The 18338-nt window shown below is 43.6% G+C and overlaps 1 protein-coding gene across 7 annotated transcripts in view; it reads right to left on the bottom strand.

The window, feature by feature from the left end:
• The window catches only part of PKHD1 (PKHD1 ciliary IPT domain containing fibrocystin/polyductin), a 429461-nt gene that overhangs the window by 406775 nt on the left and 4348 nt on the right, over window positions 1-18338 (bottom strand). For all 7 annotated transcript variants that reach the window (XM_043450734.1, XM_043450737.1, XM_043450739.1 and 4 more), the window contains exons 3-8: window positions 15164-15241; window positions 14388-14532; window positions 10181-10289; window positions 6593-6650; window positions 2867-2945; window positions 816-890 (exon numbers count right to left, since the gene is read on the bottom strand). In XM_043450734.1, coding sequence (XP_043306669.1) covers window positions 816-890; window positions 2867-2945; window positions 6593-6650; window positions 10181-10289; window positions 14388-14532; window positions 15164-15241 — 544 coding nt within the window. The remainder of the gene's footprint in view (window positions 1-815; window positions 891-2866; window positions 2946-6592; window positions 6651-10180; window positions 10290-14387; window positions 14533-15163; window positions 15242-18338) is intronic.

Genomic DNA, 18338 nt, shown 5'->3' with positions numbered 1-18338 from the left:
AAGTCTGTTTTATGACAAGGACAGCAAGATCATTATCACCGCCCCCCCCCCAAAAAAAAGTCTATTAGCAAGTATGAACCTGAAACAGGAAAATTCTGAGCAAACAAATGAAAGATAACAGGAAGAAACCACATTATACAATTTGCCTCTTCTAAACACTAGTCCTAAAAAGCTAAGCCATTGGGTACAGAAGGTTAATCCACTCAGTCCCGAGTGATTTGAAAAAGACAGAAAAACGTTGATTATCTGAAAAGTAAGCACATAGATTCTTATTTTCTAAATTTTCCTTGTCACAAATATACAATCGAACAATTGAAACTTTAGTGTCCCCCCCCCCCCCCCGCCCCGGGCTAGTCGATACAGTACAGTCGGTGAGAGAATGAACTCTGGATGTAGTACAGTGGTTAAGAGATGAACTCCGGAGGCTAGTGAGTGGACCCAGGTTCAAATCCCAGCTCTGCCACTTGCTCTTCGTGAGACTCTGGGCAATTACTCAACCTCTCTGTGCCTCAGCTCCCAAATCTGTAAAGTGAGACTAAGAGCTGTATGTACTTACAAGGTTATTGGCTGCCTTCAGTGTGAAAGTGTTTATGCAGTAAGCACTTATTATTAGCTACCTGCGTTTTCAAGAAAGCTTTCTGAACCCACTTCAAGTTGCATTGTGAATCAATGACTGTGCCACTTCTAGGAAGTCTAAAGATAAGGCAGTCAACAGGGATGGGTGCTTTAAATTAAAAATAGATGTTTGTGTGTGTGCTATTATGCCCACATGGGAGAACCTGAAAACATAACATGTTGGCAAGAAAGATACTCACCGGGATCCTGTCTGTCTGTTCACAAGAGAGCAAGGAGTGACCCAATTGTCTCCCTGAGCTTCCAAAATCAGTGGGCTGGATACAAAAAGGAAACAATAGACACAAGTCAAGAGGGAGGGCTCTCCGCAAACATTTCTGGAAAAACTCAGAGGAAACATTGTTATGAACATTCATCTCTTAACTTATGGGGCATTAGTGCAGGTAGCTGGGGACTACCCCCTGAGGAGATGCTAAATCAGACCCTCAACCCTAGGGCAGGGTGCATAACACTCGTCTGTGGCCCACACTTTCACACCAGTGAGGGAGCACTGCCCCTTTCCAGAAAAATCGTCATCATCTCCCCCTTGACTATACAGGGTCTACACAGAGCCACTGAGGAGTGTATGCCTTTGTTCCTCCTAAACAGTATCCCAGACCAAGTACTGAGTATGGCATGTCATCAAGGATGTACTTGGGGCTTCAAGCCTCCACGGGAAGAGTAATTTCCATTCAAAACAAGTTGACCATTATTATTATTATTATTTGGCCGCAGCACAGCTTGCTGTATCTTAGCTCCCTAACTAGGGATCCAACTGGGGCCACAGGAGTGAAAACTGTCAAGTCCTAACCACTGGGCTGCCAGGGAATTCCCTGACCATTATTTTATGCCAGAAATGTAGATCCTGAAAGTTGTCAACTTCAAAATCAAAGATTTGTAGCAGAACATGAGGATCCCCTCCATTCCATCCAAAGGGTGGAGGAAAAATTAGACATACTATGTGACATCTCTCAGCAGAGCATCTCATGAGGTTGTGGTCCTTCTACCTTATAAATCCTCACTATAACTGCTTCATGCTGAGTAACCACAGTTGCTTAGAGCTTCCCACGAACATCTCAATTTCAATACTTTGCCGTTCTGTTCTCCCCCTTCCCTGGCATGAAGGATTCACTGGTATCACTTTCCACTTTAAAAGTCTCCAATGAAAAAAGTCACATAGGCATCCTATGTACCCAACCCTTTGCAACTCCATATACCGTAGCCCACCATGGTCCTCTCTCCATCAAATCACCCAGACAAGACTACTGGAGTGGGTTGTCATTTCCTTCTCCAAGGGATCTTCCTGACCCAGGGATCAAACCCATTTCTCCTGCTTGGCAGGCAGATTCTTTACCACTAAGCTACTAGAGAAGCCTTAATCATTCCCCAAAAATATTAAAAACTCAATTGCTTGCACAAACACCATATGACATCACTCATATGTGGAAACTAAAATATGACACAAATGAACTTATCTTCAAAACAGAAAGACTCACAGACATAGAAAATAGACTTGTGGATGCCAAGGGGGAGGAGAAGAGGAGGAAGACAGGATTGGGAGTTTGGGATTAACAGATGCAAACTATTACATATATTAATAGGATGGATAAACAATAAGGTCATACTGTATAGCATAAGGAAATATATTCAGTGTCCTGTGATAAACCATAATGGAAAATAATATGAAAAAGAATGTGTGTATATATATATACATATGTATATATACACACATAAAACTGAATCACTTTGCTGTACAGTAGAAATCAACACATTGTAAATCAACTAGACTTCAATAAAATAAATTTTAAAAATAATTCAATGGCTTTCAGTACATTTTCCACATTTTCCTCTGATCACACTAACAGAATTTCTAAATACACAGATGGATAACAAACAAGGATGTTACAGTGGTCAAGTTCACACATGCTTATAAAGGATTTATTCCAGCCTGAGAAACAAGAGGGAAAAGGGGAAGAATCAAGAAAGAAAATCCACAGATGCAATTACAGTACAACTCACACTGTGCCCAGAGTGACTAGTTGTCAGTAAATAAATGGACCGACTTAATCGACCAGTTGCAATTACATTAGCCAAGTTTGCTGAAGCCCAGCTCACCAGGGACCATAAACTGCAAAGAGGAAAATAGCACTTCTGTGCCAACTGCTCACAATTTATTGCTATCAAGGAAGCCAGTCTCAGGGAGCAAACCTGCATAACAGTAACAGGTCGAATGCAGAAACAAGCTCACACTTACCTATCAATGTACTCAGCATCAAAATCAAAGGTTTCCAACCTTCCGGTGATAATCCAGCCATACACATGTATTAGCTTTCCTGTTTGAAAAAAAATTTTTTAATTAACCTATTCAGCTCACACTAAATATATAACATAAACTGTATTTCTTTTTCAGTTACCTCTACTCAAAATGGCCAAGTTGTTCGTGACTCAGAATACGAACACAGTTTTATAAATTGTACAACAGGAAAGGATCACCAAGTATGACCCAGTCATTGATATCAAAGAAGCAAAAACAATCAATCATTGCCATTGCAGACTTTATCACGTAGGTATGGAGCAGAAGGAATAGCAGGGATTCCTCAGTCCCCGGGAGGGAGGGATAAAGGAAGGGGGGGAGGGGCCTGCTGAAATATCCTGCCTTGTTCCCTGCCCTTGGCTGTGTATAGACCACTCACCTACACAGGATTTAAGTATAATATTCTTTGAGAGTGCTCCATGTGACTTTCCTCTGGACGCATGTGATAAGAGAAGGCTCATATCACACGATCTGGATGGATATTCAAAAATACTAAGCTTTTTTCTGTATCTCAGAGTACAAAAGATAAATGTCACGGATGAACCAATCGGGTAGGAAGTCAGAAAGAAGGACATGAAAGAGCAACAGAGCCCTGGCTTAAAGAATGAGCCACTGCACATGTTATTCATTCAACAAAAATACTCATGTTCAAACACTAGGCAAAATGGGGACCACAGACAGTTGGCACTGCCTTGCTCACTGATGAATGGATGACTTTCTCAGCTGGGTCTCCTCTATGCAGTTTGCAGAGATTCCCATTGGGTAGCAAGTTTTCCCCTGACACTCGCCTCTTTTGAGTTTGTAGGAATAGGGGTGCAAGTATCAACAACTCTTTTCATCAAGGGCACTCTCAGCACCACCCCCAACTTCTCTGCTCAGAGGACCTGGGAAAGAAATCTAGAGCAGCCCCTTCTCAGAAGCCTTCTGGGGCCCATACCAGATGCTACGTGAGCTGACTTCCTCCAGAGTTGAAAAACACCTAGATTCAGATCTGTGGAAATGCATGAAGCAAGGTTTGAAGCAAACACAGCATAGCAGGGCAATGCAGTTCAAGTTCACCACACAATCCCACAACCTGCAAGAGTATGCCTTCCAGATAAAGATAGAATTTAACCATTGAGGCTGTCATCTTCCAGTATCACAATGCTAAGAGATAAGAGGGGCTGGTTAACTAGACAAAACCTCAAAATTAGAAGAGAAAAGGGCACCCATAGGGCTCATGAGGCCACTGACTTCAGAGGACTTTGAATTTCTTCATGGCTACACTTAAGGCCAAAAAAGAACATGACCAAGAAGTAATGCTTCCTGACATTCTGTGCATATGTTTTATTAATAGAAAGTGATTTTATCTGCAGTCATTGGATGACTAGTCCTAAAACAATGGGAAACTTCCAGGAAGTACCGCAGGCACTTGACCGGAGAATGAGTAGAATGAGTGGGAAGTTAGTTGACTTAGACAAAGGTCATGGAATTGGCGGACGCCAAGGGCTTCCCTGGTAGCTCAGCTGGTAAAGAATCCGCCTGCAATGCAGGAGACCCTGGTTCAATTTCTGGGTCGGGAAGATCCCCCGGAGAAGGGATAAGTTACCCACTCCAGTATTCTTGAGTTTCTCTGGTGACTCAGACGGTAAAGAATCTGCCTGTGATGCAGGAGACCTGGGTTCAGTCCTTGGGTTGGGAAGACCCCCTGGAGGAGGGCATGGCAACCCACTTCAGCATTCTTGCCTGGAGAATCACCATGGACAGAGGGGCCCTGTGGGGCGCCCAGTGGGCTCCAGTCCATGGAGTCGCAAAGAATTGGACGTGACTGAGCAACTAATCACAGCGCAGCACATAGAGTCCGAAGGTCCCTACTACTGTTGCCGTCTAGCAAAATAACTCACCTTCATTTCATTAGGGCTAAATGATCAGTTTCCTGGGTTTGGCTGGTATGATTTCTACAACTGATGCGCACAATTTTTAAAACGAATAGCAGGTTATAGAAACTGGGAATTCCCGTGAGTTTTTGTTTTGTTTCTAAACAAAGAAGCCCAACAGCAGCTGACAAATGGCTAAGCCAGACCATGTGCTGGGGGAGGTAGGGGGTGGATTCCACGTCACAGTGGAGGACTGTTAACCACATATAGGAAATCAACTGCTCACAACATATCTCTGCTATCCCCGCCACCTCCCCCATCTCTGCGGCTGCTACTCTGGGCAGGCTTCCCAAAGGAAATGAGAGTAATCGTCTGGAAAGTGATTTCGAAGATGCAGCCGTGTGGATCCTGCCCAGAGGGACCACTCCAACCAGTTCTCCTGAAGGTGGAGAAGACAGTGTGAAGAACTCAAACTGGGTGGCAGAGATGGCCCTGATGAATCTGAGTGCCAGCTGATGCCCTGTGTCACACCTCTCAAACAGGCTCCCTCCTCATCTCTCATCCTAACAAGGCTTCTATCGTCCAAACAGGAGTTTTCTAACCCCAGAGCAGGGGGAGCAAAATGATGGCATGTGACTTTCACAGGTCACATCTCTTTTTAACAAAACATGATCATGTCTTGATTATTGAGATGAATAGAAAGGAACAGATCTGTGAATAATGTGCACTAATAATGCCAAATTCATATTCTTCAGGATATAATTTTAAAAATATATACATCATCTGTGTCTATACACACACACGCACCAAAAAGTACAGACACTTTTCAGTGACTCAGATATTCATTTTGACATTCTTGAGCCATTCGAAACTAAATCAGTTCATGCACTGAGACCCAATCACATGTAAAAATTGAACAACTTGTATCCCCATACTTATACCATCTGGAATCCCTGAACAAATGTAAAACCTAAAATAGATACAGGAATTTGTCAAGAATCAGACTGCAAATTGTATGTAATTCTAGCTCTGTTTACTACTTAGTTTTAAAGTAGGCTTGGCAGGTCTTAGTTGCAACCCTTTCTTTTACGTCCAGCCTCAACCCCACCAGCTTTCTCTCTTTTCTTGTCTATCCTCTTGGTCTCTGCATATCAGTGTGCTCTCTAACTCATAAACAAACTCCCAGGATTAGGACCAGAGTTAATGGCCTTCCAAGTAGCCCCCAACTCAGCTCAACACAAAATACAATGTAAGGTACATGGGCCCACTCTAGATTCTGTCTGGGTCCAGTCCTCAGCTTGACCACTCATTAGGGGTATGCCTTTAAACAAATTACTTAACTTTATGGTACCTCATTTTCTTATCTCCATAATGGAACTAATAATAGTTCTTATAGCACTAGGTGTTTTGGGGATCTAATGAGATAACATAAACCAAAAGCTTAAAACAGATCCTGGCTCCCAGCAAGGGTCAATAAAGGTTTGCTAGTATGTGGATGATTATAAACTTAAGAGTGATGATGATATCTATTTTCTCCATTCTCCAGCAACACCTGGTTTGATTTTGCTGGTCTCTTTTTCATTTCACGTAAGGATTCCTTTGATTATCAGTGAAGTAATAGAGCAAAAGTGCCCAAAGGTGAAACCAAACCAGGTTTAAAGTAAACCAGAGGTTGACACTCACCTTCAAAACAACATCAGAGAAGTGGTAAGATTTTCCTGTGTATAGAGACCATCTACCAGTGTCGAGGAGTTTGCAGTAGCTTTGGTAAAGAGATTCTTATTTATGCCTTTCTTAACAGATTTCTTACCTGGAACTCCACTGGGTGGATTAACTTGGTAAACAATTGGTGTCTGTGCCCTGGAAAACTGTTTAGAAAATGTTATCATGGTAAGCATTTCATTAGAATAGCACAAAAACATACACAATCAGCATGTCATTCCTCACAGATCATTCATCTCAGGAAACAAGTCACTGTGTTTCCTCAAATCACTTCTACTTCTTTGCATCTTCATGATATTTCTGTGAAGCAGACATGATAGATGTTATCATAGTTCTTCCATAGATGAGGTCAAGGGAATCTGACAAGGTCATGAGTCTCCCCTGCACCATTATCACTCACACCTGAGCAAGTCTGTTTCTACCTGCCCACCGGTCATACCAGGAGCATGTTTTACCAAAGGCAAGGTAGGCAAGCCATGCTTTAAAATACCAACCTTTTAATTCTATTATTGCAACTTGATATCTTGGGGTCTTGAAGTGTTTTGTTTTTTTAACTCTTCTGGACAATAATTTGATTATTTAAATTGAAAGGATTGCAACTTAAATTATTATCAGCCAGCACCTCGGTAGGGACTAGCAAGCCACGAAAAATTAAAAGTTTGAGAGATATGCGAAGGAGATTTATTCGGGAAAATGGAATGTGCCTTTTGGGAGGGAAACATGATTCAACGAATGAAAAGCAACATTATTCTCTGAAGAGGAAACCAGCATTGATGGGAGAGGCAGGGGAAGCCTGGTCGTGGCATTCAAGTCACCCCCTGAAGCACATCATCTGCTAAATGTAAGTTCCAGAGAGGCAGGGGCAATGGCTAAGTCATTGGTTGTATCCCTGGGCACAGCCTGGTATAAGAAGACATTTACATTTTTGTGAATGCATGTACAGGCCCCATCTGAGATGACTGACCCACTGCCCAGAAGCAGAGAGAAAAGGAGACAATTCCAGGAATTCCATATCCCCTATCATCCTCTGGGTTAGCCCAGTTACAGCATTTCACAGTCAGGGCCGGTGAGAAGAAACGAAGAATCATAAGGATGGACAGCCCTGGCCAAGGTTTGAGCCATGTGCTAATAATTCACCCAAGAGGAAACCCAGTCTCCACATCCTGCTACCCTCACCCCCATCTCTTATAGACACCTAGACCACTTTCCCTCCCCAAACCTACTGTACCTCCCATTTGCCAAGACAGCAAATTGTTTTGCTTGGTCAGCTTCCAGCACCCTAGGAGTCCACCTTCCCAGGGAGAAGGTCACTAAAGAGTAACTCCGGTATTAATCACCAGCCTTCATCAGACATCGTGAATCAACAGACATTGATAGTATCTGGGCAAGTGCGGGCCTTACGTATTGATTCACACAGCTGTGCAGTCTGTCATCAAGGTTAGTTTCCTCCCTTCCTAACAGAAAAGGTTAGAAAAGAGTGCACAGGAAATATGTACAGTCCGGGGGTCAAAATAAGAATGCTGTGACTTCACAGGCTGGGAGCTGTCTCTGATGGCACCAAAGGATAAAGATTAACACAGCTCCACACACACTTGCCAAACATACACTCACCCTCTCCCAGTCTCCTCCTGCACCCAGACCTCCACCTCCCACCAGGACACCTTTCAGACCACTGTCGTGCCCACCGGGACTTCATCATGGGAGCTTCGTGAAATAGAGCAGTGATTGCTGCCCCATCTCCCAGATGTTAGAAACAGAGGCAGATAAAACAGCCAAGTCCAAACCACACAAGAAAACACACCCGTCAATTTCCAGCTTAAAATACAAGGTCTGCCCTTCAGCTGTGTGCCTTCCTCCAGAAGAGCAGGGGAGAGAAAGAGACTCCTTGATCACCCCTCCCAGGTCCTCAGGGTGGTGGAGCAGGCTCAGAGGGAAACCTCGGAAAGGGCTTCACTTGTGATTTCTCTGTGAGCTGACATGACATAAAGCGGTACTTTTTTAAGAGAAACAGGCCTCTGGTCACCCACCAAGCTAGAGACATGACAGAGTGAAAAATTAATGAGCTTCCAAATCCAGCTTTCCGCATGCTAATCCCTGAGCCCGAGTGGGGTCGGCAGCAGCAAGATGGGGGGCTGAAAAGCAGAGGATGAGAGTGACAAAGCCAAACCACCAGCTGCTTGATAAACCTTCTGTGAGCTGTTCTAACTTGTCAGTGCCTGCAGCAGGCTCTTTAGAGTGGACTGGCGAGGTGGAATTAATTTTTAATACACACAGTTCCCCCAGTCCCAGTCCCTAAACAAAGGCAGACATTCAGCTCAGAATGCCTCTCATTAACTGCATCCCCTGGTGATTTTTCATCAACTTACTGAGTTCGGGGAACCACTGAAGGACTTGCTTTCTTTAATGTGCGATTTTAGGAAGTGTGTCTTTTCTTTCCCCTCTCTCTCCTTCCCAATCTTTTAATCAGTAGGAAAACTATTATCTGGGGTGAAAGGCCATCAAAACCAAAAACAGCATGGTGATTAAGGACCATGCCCGGCCATCTCTCTTCTGTTTTATTCATTGAGATAGGGTAGAGGTGGTGGTGCGAGTCTTAATAAAAAAAAGAAAAATTTTTTTTTTCTTTCTGCCCCATATGTGCAGAAGCAAAATTCTGGAAAACAAGATTCCTTTGCAGGGAGAAACAAGTTGCTAAATGTGAATTGATGGCAAATTCTAAAGATGAATTGCCTATATTAAAATGCAGATCATATGAGAGATGAATTTGGAAAGCGAAGACTTGTTGTAAAGGAGCATTCATTAATAACTAAACTGTGTTCTTAGGCACCCTTCTAAATGGAGGCTCCTTGTGGGAAGTACAACCGTGGCAAGGGGCCCTGCTGAACCACTGCCCATTATGGAAAGTCTAGAATCTATGCTTTCAGAGATTATTTTAGTGTATTAATAAAACCAATCTGAAATGGACAGTAGACTAAACAACATTAAGCCCCAACATAAAATTAATGCATATGGAAGCTCTAAAATAAGCCCAGGCATTGGCTCATAAAACTCTCTCTCACTCCCCCAACCACACCCACCCCACCCCGCCTTGATTGCTTTTGGCTGTCTCTGAGCTTGAAGGAGAATTCCAGCAGCAAATGCCCTTTCGGTTGAGGATTGGACGGAGAAGCAGAAATCAACCGTGAAGCAGAGAGGAAGGTACAACTTGGGTCCCCGAGTCCCTTCACCACGCTGACACTCCAGATGATTTCTGTAAGATGAAGCACTGATGCCCAATGGTAATCTTTGAGACTCCTCTATGGGCTTCCATTTAAATGAGGATTTAGATGTAGATTCAAATCCTGGCTCTGCAATTTATGAACTGGATGACACGGCCAAATTATTTAATCTCCCTGACTCCCAGGTTTCTCATCTGTAAAAGCAGGATAATAAAAAGCTACCCCATAAAATTGTTGTATTCAGTTAATGAGTATAAAGCACTTAGCAAGATCCTGACATTCACATGCTCTATACTTACTTTCTTAAGATAGTCTCAGAAACCCCGTAACTATCATCTACCTGTCCTCTCATCCTGGCAAAGCAGACAGACTCCTAGCTGAGGTGTAACTTGCTTGTCTACAGCGTAAGCACACCCTCAGATCAGGCTAACACACTTTCTTCCATCCTTGGAACCCACCTTGAAAGTGCAGCTGTCTTGTGGTCCTGGATGTGGACTGCCTACCACCTGTCCGCCAGCCTGCACTTCCAGGGAGTAAACACCCTCCTGTGCTTCAGACGGCAGAGATCTGAGGGCAGAAAGTGGAAATCCGTATGAATCATCCATGAACTGCCATCGACGGATGAATGGAGAAAGATGTACACAGATACAATGGAATATCACTCAGCCATAAAGAGGAACGAAGCTGAGTCATTTGTAGTGATGTACATGAATAAAAGGGCTTCATACAAAGTAAAGTAAGTCAGAAAAAAGAAAAACAAACATCATATATGAACGCATATACATGGAACCTAGAAAAAATAGAACTGACGAACCTATTCACAGGACACAGGACGGATGTAGAGAACGGACTTGTGGACATGGTGGGGAAGGAGAGAGGGTGGGATGAACTGAGAGATGAATTGACATCTACACACTGCTGCTGCTGCTAAGTCACTTCAGTCGTGTCCGACTCCATGTGATCCCATAGACGGCAGCACACCAGGCTCCCCCATCCCTGGGATTCTCTAGGCAAGAACACTGGAGTGGGTTGCCGTTTCCTTCTACAATATCTAGACACTACCGTATGTAAAATAGATAGCTAGTGGGAAGCTGCTGTGTAGTACAGGGAGCTCACCTCGGTGCTCCGTGATGACCTGGAGGGGTGGGATAAGGGGATGGGAGGGAGGCTCAAGATGCAGGGGATATGTGCATACTTATAGCTGATTCACACTGTTGTACAGCAAAAACCAACACACCGTGGTAAAGCAATTATATTTTAATTAAAAATAAATAATGCATAAAATTATTTTTTTAAAAAACGAATTGCCAAAGTTGCCAGTCCAACTTCACTACTTCAAACTTCCTTCCTGCACCTGTGTGTGTGTGTGTGTGTTTAATCACTCGGTCATGTCTGACGCTTCGGGACCCCATGGACGGCAGCCCACCAGGCTCCTCTGTCCATGGAATTCTCCAGGCAAGAATAGGGGAGTGAGTTGCTGTGCCCTCCTCCAGGGGATCTTCCCAACCCAGGGACCAAACCCAGGTCTCCCGCATTGCAGGCAGATTCTTTACCATCTGAGCCACCAGGGAAGCCCAAGAATACTGGAGTGGGTAGCCTGTCCGTTTTCCAGGGAAACTTCTCAACCCAGGAATCGAACCAGGGTCTCCTGCATTGCAGGCAGATTCTTTACTAGCTGAGCTATCTGGGAAGCCCTCTGCACCTGTGAAGCAGAGCTAACCCAGGATTCCTGTATTTCACTTCTTACCTCCTCTACCCATACATTCACTAGACTTTAAAGATTGGATCCTTCAGCAAAAGAAGTTATGGATCTTTTATTGAAAGTACCTGAAATTTTAAAAATTCTGTCCTGTAAAGAGCTGGAAGGGAATTTGACAGATAATCTACTCTAGTTTCTATTTAAAAAATAATGAGTTCCATGTAGAGGGGATTCCCAAGTGACTCAGTGGTAAAGAATCCTCCTGCCACTGTAGGAGATTCAGGTTTGATCCCTGGGTTGGGGAAGGTGTCCTGGAGGAGGAAATGGCAACCCACTCCAGTATTCTTGCCTGGGAAATCCCATGGACAGAAGAGTCTGGCAGGCTACAGTCCATGGGGTCACAAAGAATCAGACACGACTTGGCAACTAAACAACAACAATTAATGGATTAAGGGACCTGGGTATGTAAACACCAGTGTGAAGGGCAAAGTAAGACCTGAGTCCTAGGCTCTTTCTGATAAAAGGCATTGATTTTACATGTTGCCAAAAACTCTTGACTTAACACTTATTCCGGCAGCCCATAAACACTCCCCTTATCCCCCAGAGAGTCCTAGACCTTCTCTCCTCTTTTCATGAAGATCACAGTGATTTCTTTGCCTTTTCAAGGCTGCCATTCAGTCTGATTTTTGTGAGAGGAGAATATGATGAATACGGAGTTAGATTTTAGAAGTGTCTCCCCTCCAAAACTTCTCCTAAAATCTTTAGCGTTACCCTAAATATTTAAATCTTCACTGTCCAATGTGCTAGCCATTAGCCGTATGTGATTACTGAATAGTGGCTAGTCCCAGACTTCCCAGGTGGGTCAGAGGCTAAGAATCCGGCTGCCAATGCAGGGGACAGGGGTTCAAGCCCTGCTCCAGGAAGATTCCCCATGCTGCCAAGCAACTGAGTCTCTGCCACAGTTGACCCTGCACACCCTAGCGCCTGTGCTCTGCAACAAGAGAAGCCACCGCGATGAGAAGCCTATGCACTGCAGCTAGAGGGGAGCCCCTGCTCCCCAAAACTAGAGAAAGCCTGCACACAGCCAGAAAGACCAGTGCAGCCCTAAATAAATAAATAAATTATTTATTAAAAAAAGAAGAATTGTGGCTAGTACCAATTAAGATAGTCTATTAAGGTAAAATACACACTGGGTTTTGAAGACTTTGTATGCAAAGAAGGGTATAAAGTAGCTCATTAATAATTTATATATTGACTACATGCAAAATGACAGTATTTCGGATAGGTTGAGCTAAATAACATGTATCATTAAAATTAACTTCACCTCTTTCTTTTGAATTTTTTAAGTGACTACTAGAAAATGTTAAGTTTTCTTTGTGGCTTGCATTATATTTTGGTTGGGCAGTGCTGATTTAGATGCTCCAGTGCCAAATTTTGCAAACTCAGACATGTCCTTTTATGATAATGACAGTATTTCACTGATTATTTTCCCACACTGGAGTGCTAATTTAACTTGATATTCATCTTCCAAAAAATGAGTACATTTAAGAGGGTTGTATTTCTTTTCTTCTAAAATGGTGATAAGTCAATGGTGCATCTTAAAGTTACTAGTATGTTGGGGTTGAGGAGATAGAACATACAAATTGTTAGAGCATTGACTTATTTCATAGCAAGTTCTTGCAAGAATTCTATCCCTCAAAATATTATATAACCTGTGTAAATCATCTCTCCCTGTAGTAATGCTATAAGGAACTTCAGTTTAAGAAATATCTATTGAGCATCTTCTACTAGCAAAATATTGTGCTCAGCATCATAAGGACTACAAGGATGAGTTAATCACATCCTCTGTCTTCAAAGCACTTAATTCCATGAGGATGAATCTAAAAGTGAGCAGCTACCATAGTGTCAGGAGAAACGAAAAGCTGAGGAAACAGGGCCACTAAGACTGTGCATACTGTGCCTTTGTGTGAATTACAAAAAGGTCCTCCCTCAAGGAAGATGAATTGCGCAAAAAAGTGTGTAACACACACACAAACACACACATCATGTGGATAAATTCCTAGAACATGCTCCTTCCTCAAAGCCTGGATTTCAATTCCTACTTGTCCCCCTGTGAAGGAGGGGAAAGGTGATACACAGTTGGCGGTTCAGGGGCAAGGGAGTATTTGCAGTATGGCTGGTTCAATAGGCAGAGATGGAAGAGGGGGAGCTTTCCTGAAAGAGGGAACAGAAAACAAAAGGAAATCATAATTTCCTTTTCTCTTAACCAATGATCCACTTTCAGGCAGCATGTCTAAGATATTAAAGAAAGAATGAATTAGGGTAAATTTTGGTGGCCAACGAAAACTTAAGTAGGACAATAGAAAATCTGGAATCCTATAAACATCACATCGAACTCAGAAAAGAAACTGAAGACTAAAGTGAATTTCCTTTCTAGTTAATGTACAGTCATTACAATTACGCCTATTCCAAAAGCGATAGTTGCTCAGTCCTGTCTGACCCTTTGCGACCCCATAGACTGTAGCCTGCCAGGCTCCTCTGGTCATGGAATTTTCCAGGCAAGAATACTGGAGTGGGTTGCCATTCCCTTCTCCAGGAGATCTTCCTGACTCGGATTGAACACTGGTCTCCCACACGGCAAGCAGATTCTTTACCATCTGAGCCACCAGGGAAGAAGATGATAAAATGGCCTCATTTACTAAAATTTGAATAGCAAGAGAAACCTTGCAAAAAAAATCAACAACTGGAAACATAATCCACCTCCTCCTTATAAATATTATAAAATTCTCAAAAATCTTTCCCATAGTCTCATCCTTTCCCACATCTCATCCTCATTAAGCCCTAAAGCCCTGATAGGGAACTATATTGGTAAATGCAATCACTGCACGAGTTGCTCTAATTCACCACCAAAAGCTACAGAGATGAAGAAAGTACTCATCCCATCTGGCCTTCTCAGTCCTGGGTACCTGGTCCTGCACATCACGGCTGGAACATCCAGGAAGACAGGAGAGACGTCACAGGGGATGCTGGGCAGCGTGGGCAGAGCCACATTCACCAGGTGGATCTCCAGCTGAGAGCCGTTGGCAGGCTGAAGGAGATCCAGCTCCAAACCTGAACGCAAGGCACAGGGGAGTCTCAGGCTGAACAGAGCTGTAACCCACACTGGGCAATACAAAAACATGCCACATGGGGGCAGTGGGAGGCACTGAGTTTACCTAAAATTCAAAGGCTCCTTATTTCCAAAGGCATTCGGAATGCCATATGAATGAGTGTTCTCAATTAAGACTTTACTTTTTTAAAAATTCTCTTTTCAGGTCCATCCATCTAGATCCAGGAAAGAATTCTCCAACCCTAAAAGTTACTCTTTACTGTGGAGAAAGATGGAGACACTGAACCATGCTTTAGAAACTCCCGCATGTGGGATTATCAACAAGGAAGATAACCAAGGTCCTGGAGTCGCATTGCCAAGTTCTCTGCTACATGTGGACCATCTCATCAGGGTTCCTTGAGTCCACTCCACAGCTCCGAATAAGGAAATGGACCCAAACACGGAATGGTGTGATGTGACATTAGCAAGTGGGCATCTATTAATAGTAACAGAGAGGGTGTTCAGTAGGTCCATCCCCCTTCAGGACTTCTTTTACATCTGTCCTTAGACAAGATGAAAACCAAAGACTCACATCCTTTAGGATTCTTTAGATCAGTAAATAAGAAACTTGAATTCAGCAAGACCAAAACCTACCATCAAAAATGACTGTGATCCACGTCCCCCCTGCGAGGCTACCTTCTTCAGGTTCAATGTGGATATTCAGACAAGGCACTGTAAGTGAAAAGGAGAAACACTGGCTTCAGTGTGCAAATTCAATCCCCCAGCTTCCTTTTAGCATTCCTGAGAATCACCAACAGGGCTTGATACAGCCTAGAACAACAGCCCCACCCCCAGAGTTTCTGCTTCAGTAATCTGGGTAAAGCCCAAGAATTTGCATTTCTGACAAAGTGCCACTGTGCTTTCAGTCTGGAGAATCACACCTTCAAAACTCCCATTTTAGAAAAAGTTCTGACTGATCCTAGACATCCAAAAACCCAATGTTCACCAGGACTATCCTGAATTTCCACTTCCTCTGGAAGAAGCCTCAAGGATACATTTGGTTCCTAATGGAAACCGAAAGATGTCTTCCCTCTTTAATCAGGTGGTCATATTTTATGTGCGTGTGTGTGCTCAGTAGCTCAGTCATGTCCGACTCTTTGTGACCCCAGGGACTGTAACCCATCAGGTTACTCTACCCAAGGAAGAATACTAGAGTGGGTTGCCATGCCCTCCTCTAGGGGATCTTCCTGACCCAGGCATCAAACCTGTGTTTCCTGCGTCTCCTGAATTGCAGGCGAATTCTTTATTCATCAGGCCATATTTTACAGTTACCACTTATTTCTTTTTTTTTTCCACTTCTTAACTGGTGCATATTTATTCTCATGACTATTACATGGGTTCATACAGCATCCACTTCAGTACAGTGATAAATACTTCTTTTTTTTTCTTTTTTTCCCCCCAATTATTTTTATTAGTTGGAGGCTAATTACTTTACAATATTGTAGTGGGTTTTGCCATACATTGACATTAATCAGCCATGGATTTATATGTGTTCCCTATCCTGAACCCCCCTCCCACCTCCCTCCCCATCCCATCCCTCTGGGTCATTTCTAATATTTCCACTTCCCAGAAACTTTTAGAAGCTGTCTCTATTTTAATCCTCCTACTCAGTGCACCATCGTCTTTTGAATACATGATCAGAATGACTCCCCAAATAGATACAGAATCCTCTAAATTTTTGCTTTGCCTGCTCAGAGAAGCAGTGAAGCATGAATCAGTTGATGGAATTAAAAAAAAAAAAAAGCAACACTATAGACTTGCACACTAGGCTAAACTGGGTTCTCCCATACAGACTGTAGGCTGAGAATGACGTTATCAATGCGTCATCTTTTGAGGGTGCTCCTGGATGGACATTCCTTGTCCGAGGTAAAGCCAGCAAAAATCAGTCAGCTCCTCAGTGAGGCCTACGAAACACTTTGCAGTTTCTGTATCAGAAAAGTTAAAGGATCATCAAAGCCACGCCAACTCTGGCAAGCCCAGGGCTTCCGTGTACTTATATGTGGGTGGCACAGTGCCCAGAGTGATGATGTAACTGAGTAGGACCCCATGGGGCCTTCCCAGGAGGTGGGGAGGCCGACAGGCTTTTCCCCATAGCCTCTGCTTTCCCTCCTCTCTGAGGCATCGGGGTAACAGTATTTGATTAGCATCTCCTAAGCTGCTCTGCAAATATGAAAATCCCCCACCAAATGGAAGATGTTTAACTACTTGATGAGCCTGAGCACAGAGCCCCAGGCCTTCAGGAGCCTGAGGACTGATAATGTTAACCTCTGTGACAGCATCCTGTTTCCTCACCACCATCAGTCAGAATTGTGCACAGCTGACCCGATGACCGCCCCCCACCTCCCCCCTTGACCCCCGACTCTCATCTGGCTTTTATAATGGCTTTGCTGAAACCCTTCAGAGAACTCAGGTTTGTTTTCTTTCCCACCCCCACCAGGAGATGAGCTATCCTTCTCCTTGCACAGCCCTGCAATAAACATTTCTCTGCTCCAAACTCTGACGTTTCAGTTTGTTTGGCCTCACTCTACGTTGGGAACGTGAACTTGCACTAACAGTAAAGGCACATTCACAAGAACACAATCATTGGTGGCACTCTGGCCAGACCAGCTCACACTCGCTCTCAAAGCTGTATTAGATGTGTGTGCACTCAGGTGCTTCGGCCATGTCCGACTCTTTGCGACCCATGGACTGCAGCCCAGGCTCTTCTGTCCATGGGACTTTCCAGGCAAGAATACTGGAATGGGTTGCCATTTCCTTTTCTAGGTTATCTTCCTGACCCAGGGATTGAACCTGTGTCTCCTGCATCTCCTGCATTGGCAGGCATATTTTTTACCTCTGGCGCCACCTGCAAAGCCCCCAAGAAGATACAGAGGATAACTGAATTCGCTGAGAAAAGTAGAGACACAGTTTCAGAAAAGAAAATTTTAGTTGGCCATTCGTTGCTAAGACAGGCTAAGCCTTCCTTTGGGAAGATAAAGTAATAAAATCTAAAAAGAACTGCATCGTATAGCTCAAAAAGGAAGTATAAAAAGAAGATTATAAGTTATTATTAAAAGCTCTAGACTGTAACAGCAACTTCTGAAGAAGGAACTCATAGGGCCTGGACTCCATCTCAGGCCTGTCCATGCTGATCGTGCTAGGCCGCCTCTCCAGTGAATTCTGAACTCTGGGCTTAGCGCCTGCGGGAATGACAATGGAAGGATAAGACCCCATCTGGGCAGGGGAATCTTGAAGATCCTATCCAGGTTACTCATTGCCTAAGAGAAAACAGACACTAATCACCCCTGCCTCCGGACAGTATCTATCGGAATGTAACCACAGGCTTATTGATTATTAACTGTTTGAACACATAACACGTGAATGATGGGGTTATTGTGATTGTATTTACCCTTCCTTTGTAAGCCTCAAGGGATTTGGGCTGGTGGGCTTGGACATGTACACATGGGGTATAAAAGATTTTCACAAATGCTGGTCGGGGCCCTTGGCTAAGAGGAGACTCTGCCTTGGGCCCGTCGGTGTAATAAACTGCACCCCACTATCTGCATTGTCCTTCTGAGTGAGTTTGTTTCCCGGAAAGCGTGGCTATAACACTTCCACTGGCTGTTAAAAATTAAAGTATATATTTATAACTGTTTAATGTACAACCTCAACTACTAAACAGAAAAAAAAATATTAAGCAGAGAAAATTCAGACTTAGAGCAGACACTAGTATGTCATCCCCAATGATATTTCAGTTGAGTTCAGTTGAGTTCAGTTGCTCAGTCATGTC

The sequence above is a fragment of the Cervus canadensis genome, chromosome 28, assembly GCF_019320065.1.
Source record: "Cervus canadensis isolate Bull #8, Minnesota chromosome 28, ASM1932006v1, whole genome shotgun sequence".
In the NCBI taxonomy this organism is placed as follows: Eukaryota; Metazoa; Chordata; class Mammalia; order Artiodactyla; family Cervidae; genus Cervus; species Cervus canadensis.
Note: the sequence above shows the minus strand (reverse complement) of the source record. Positions and strands in the feature narration are given on the sequence as shown.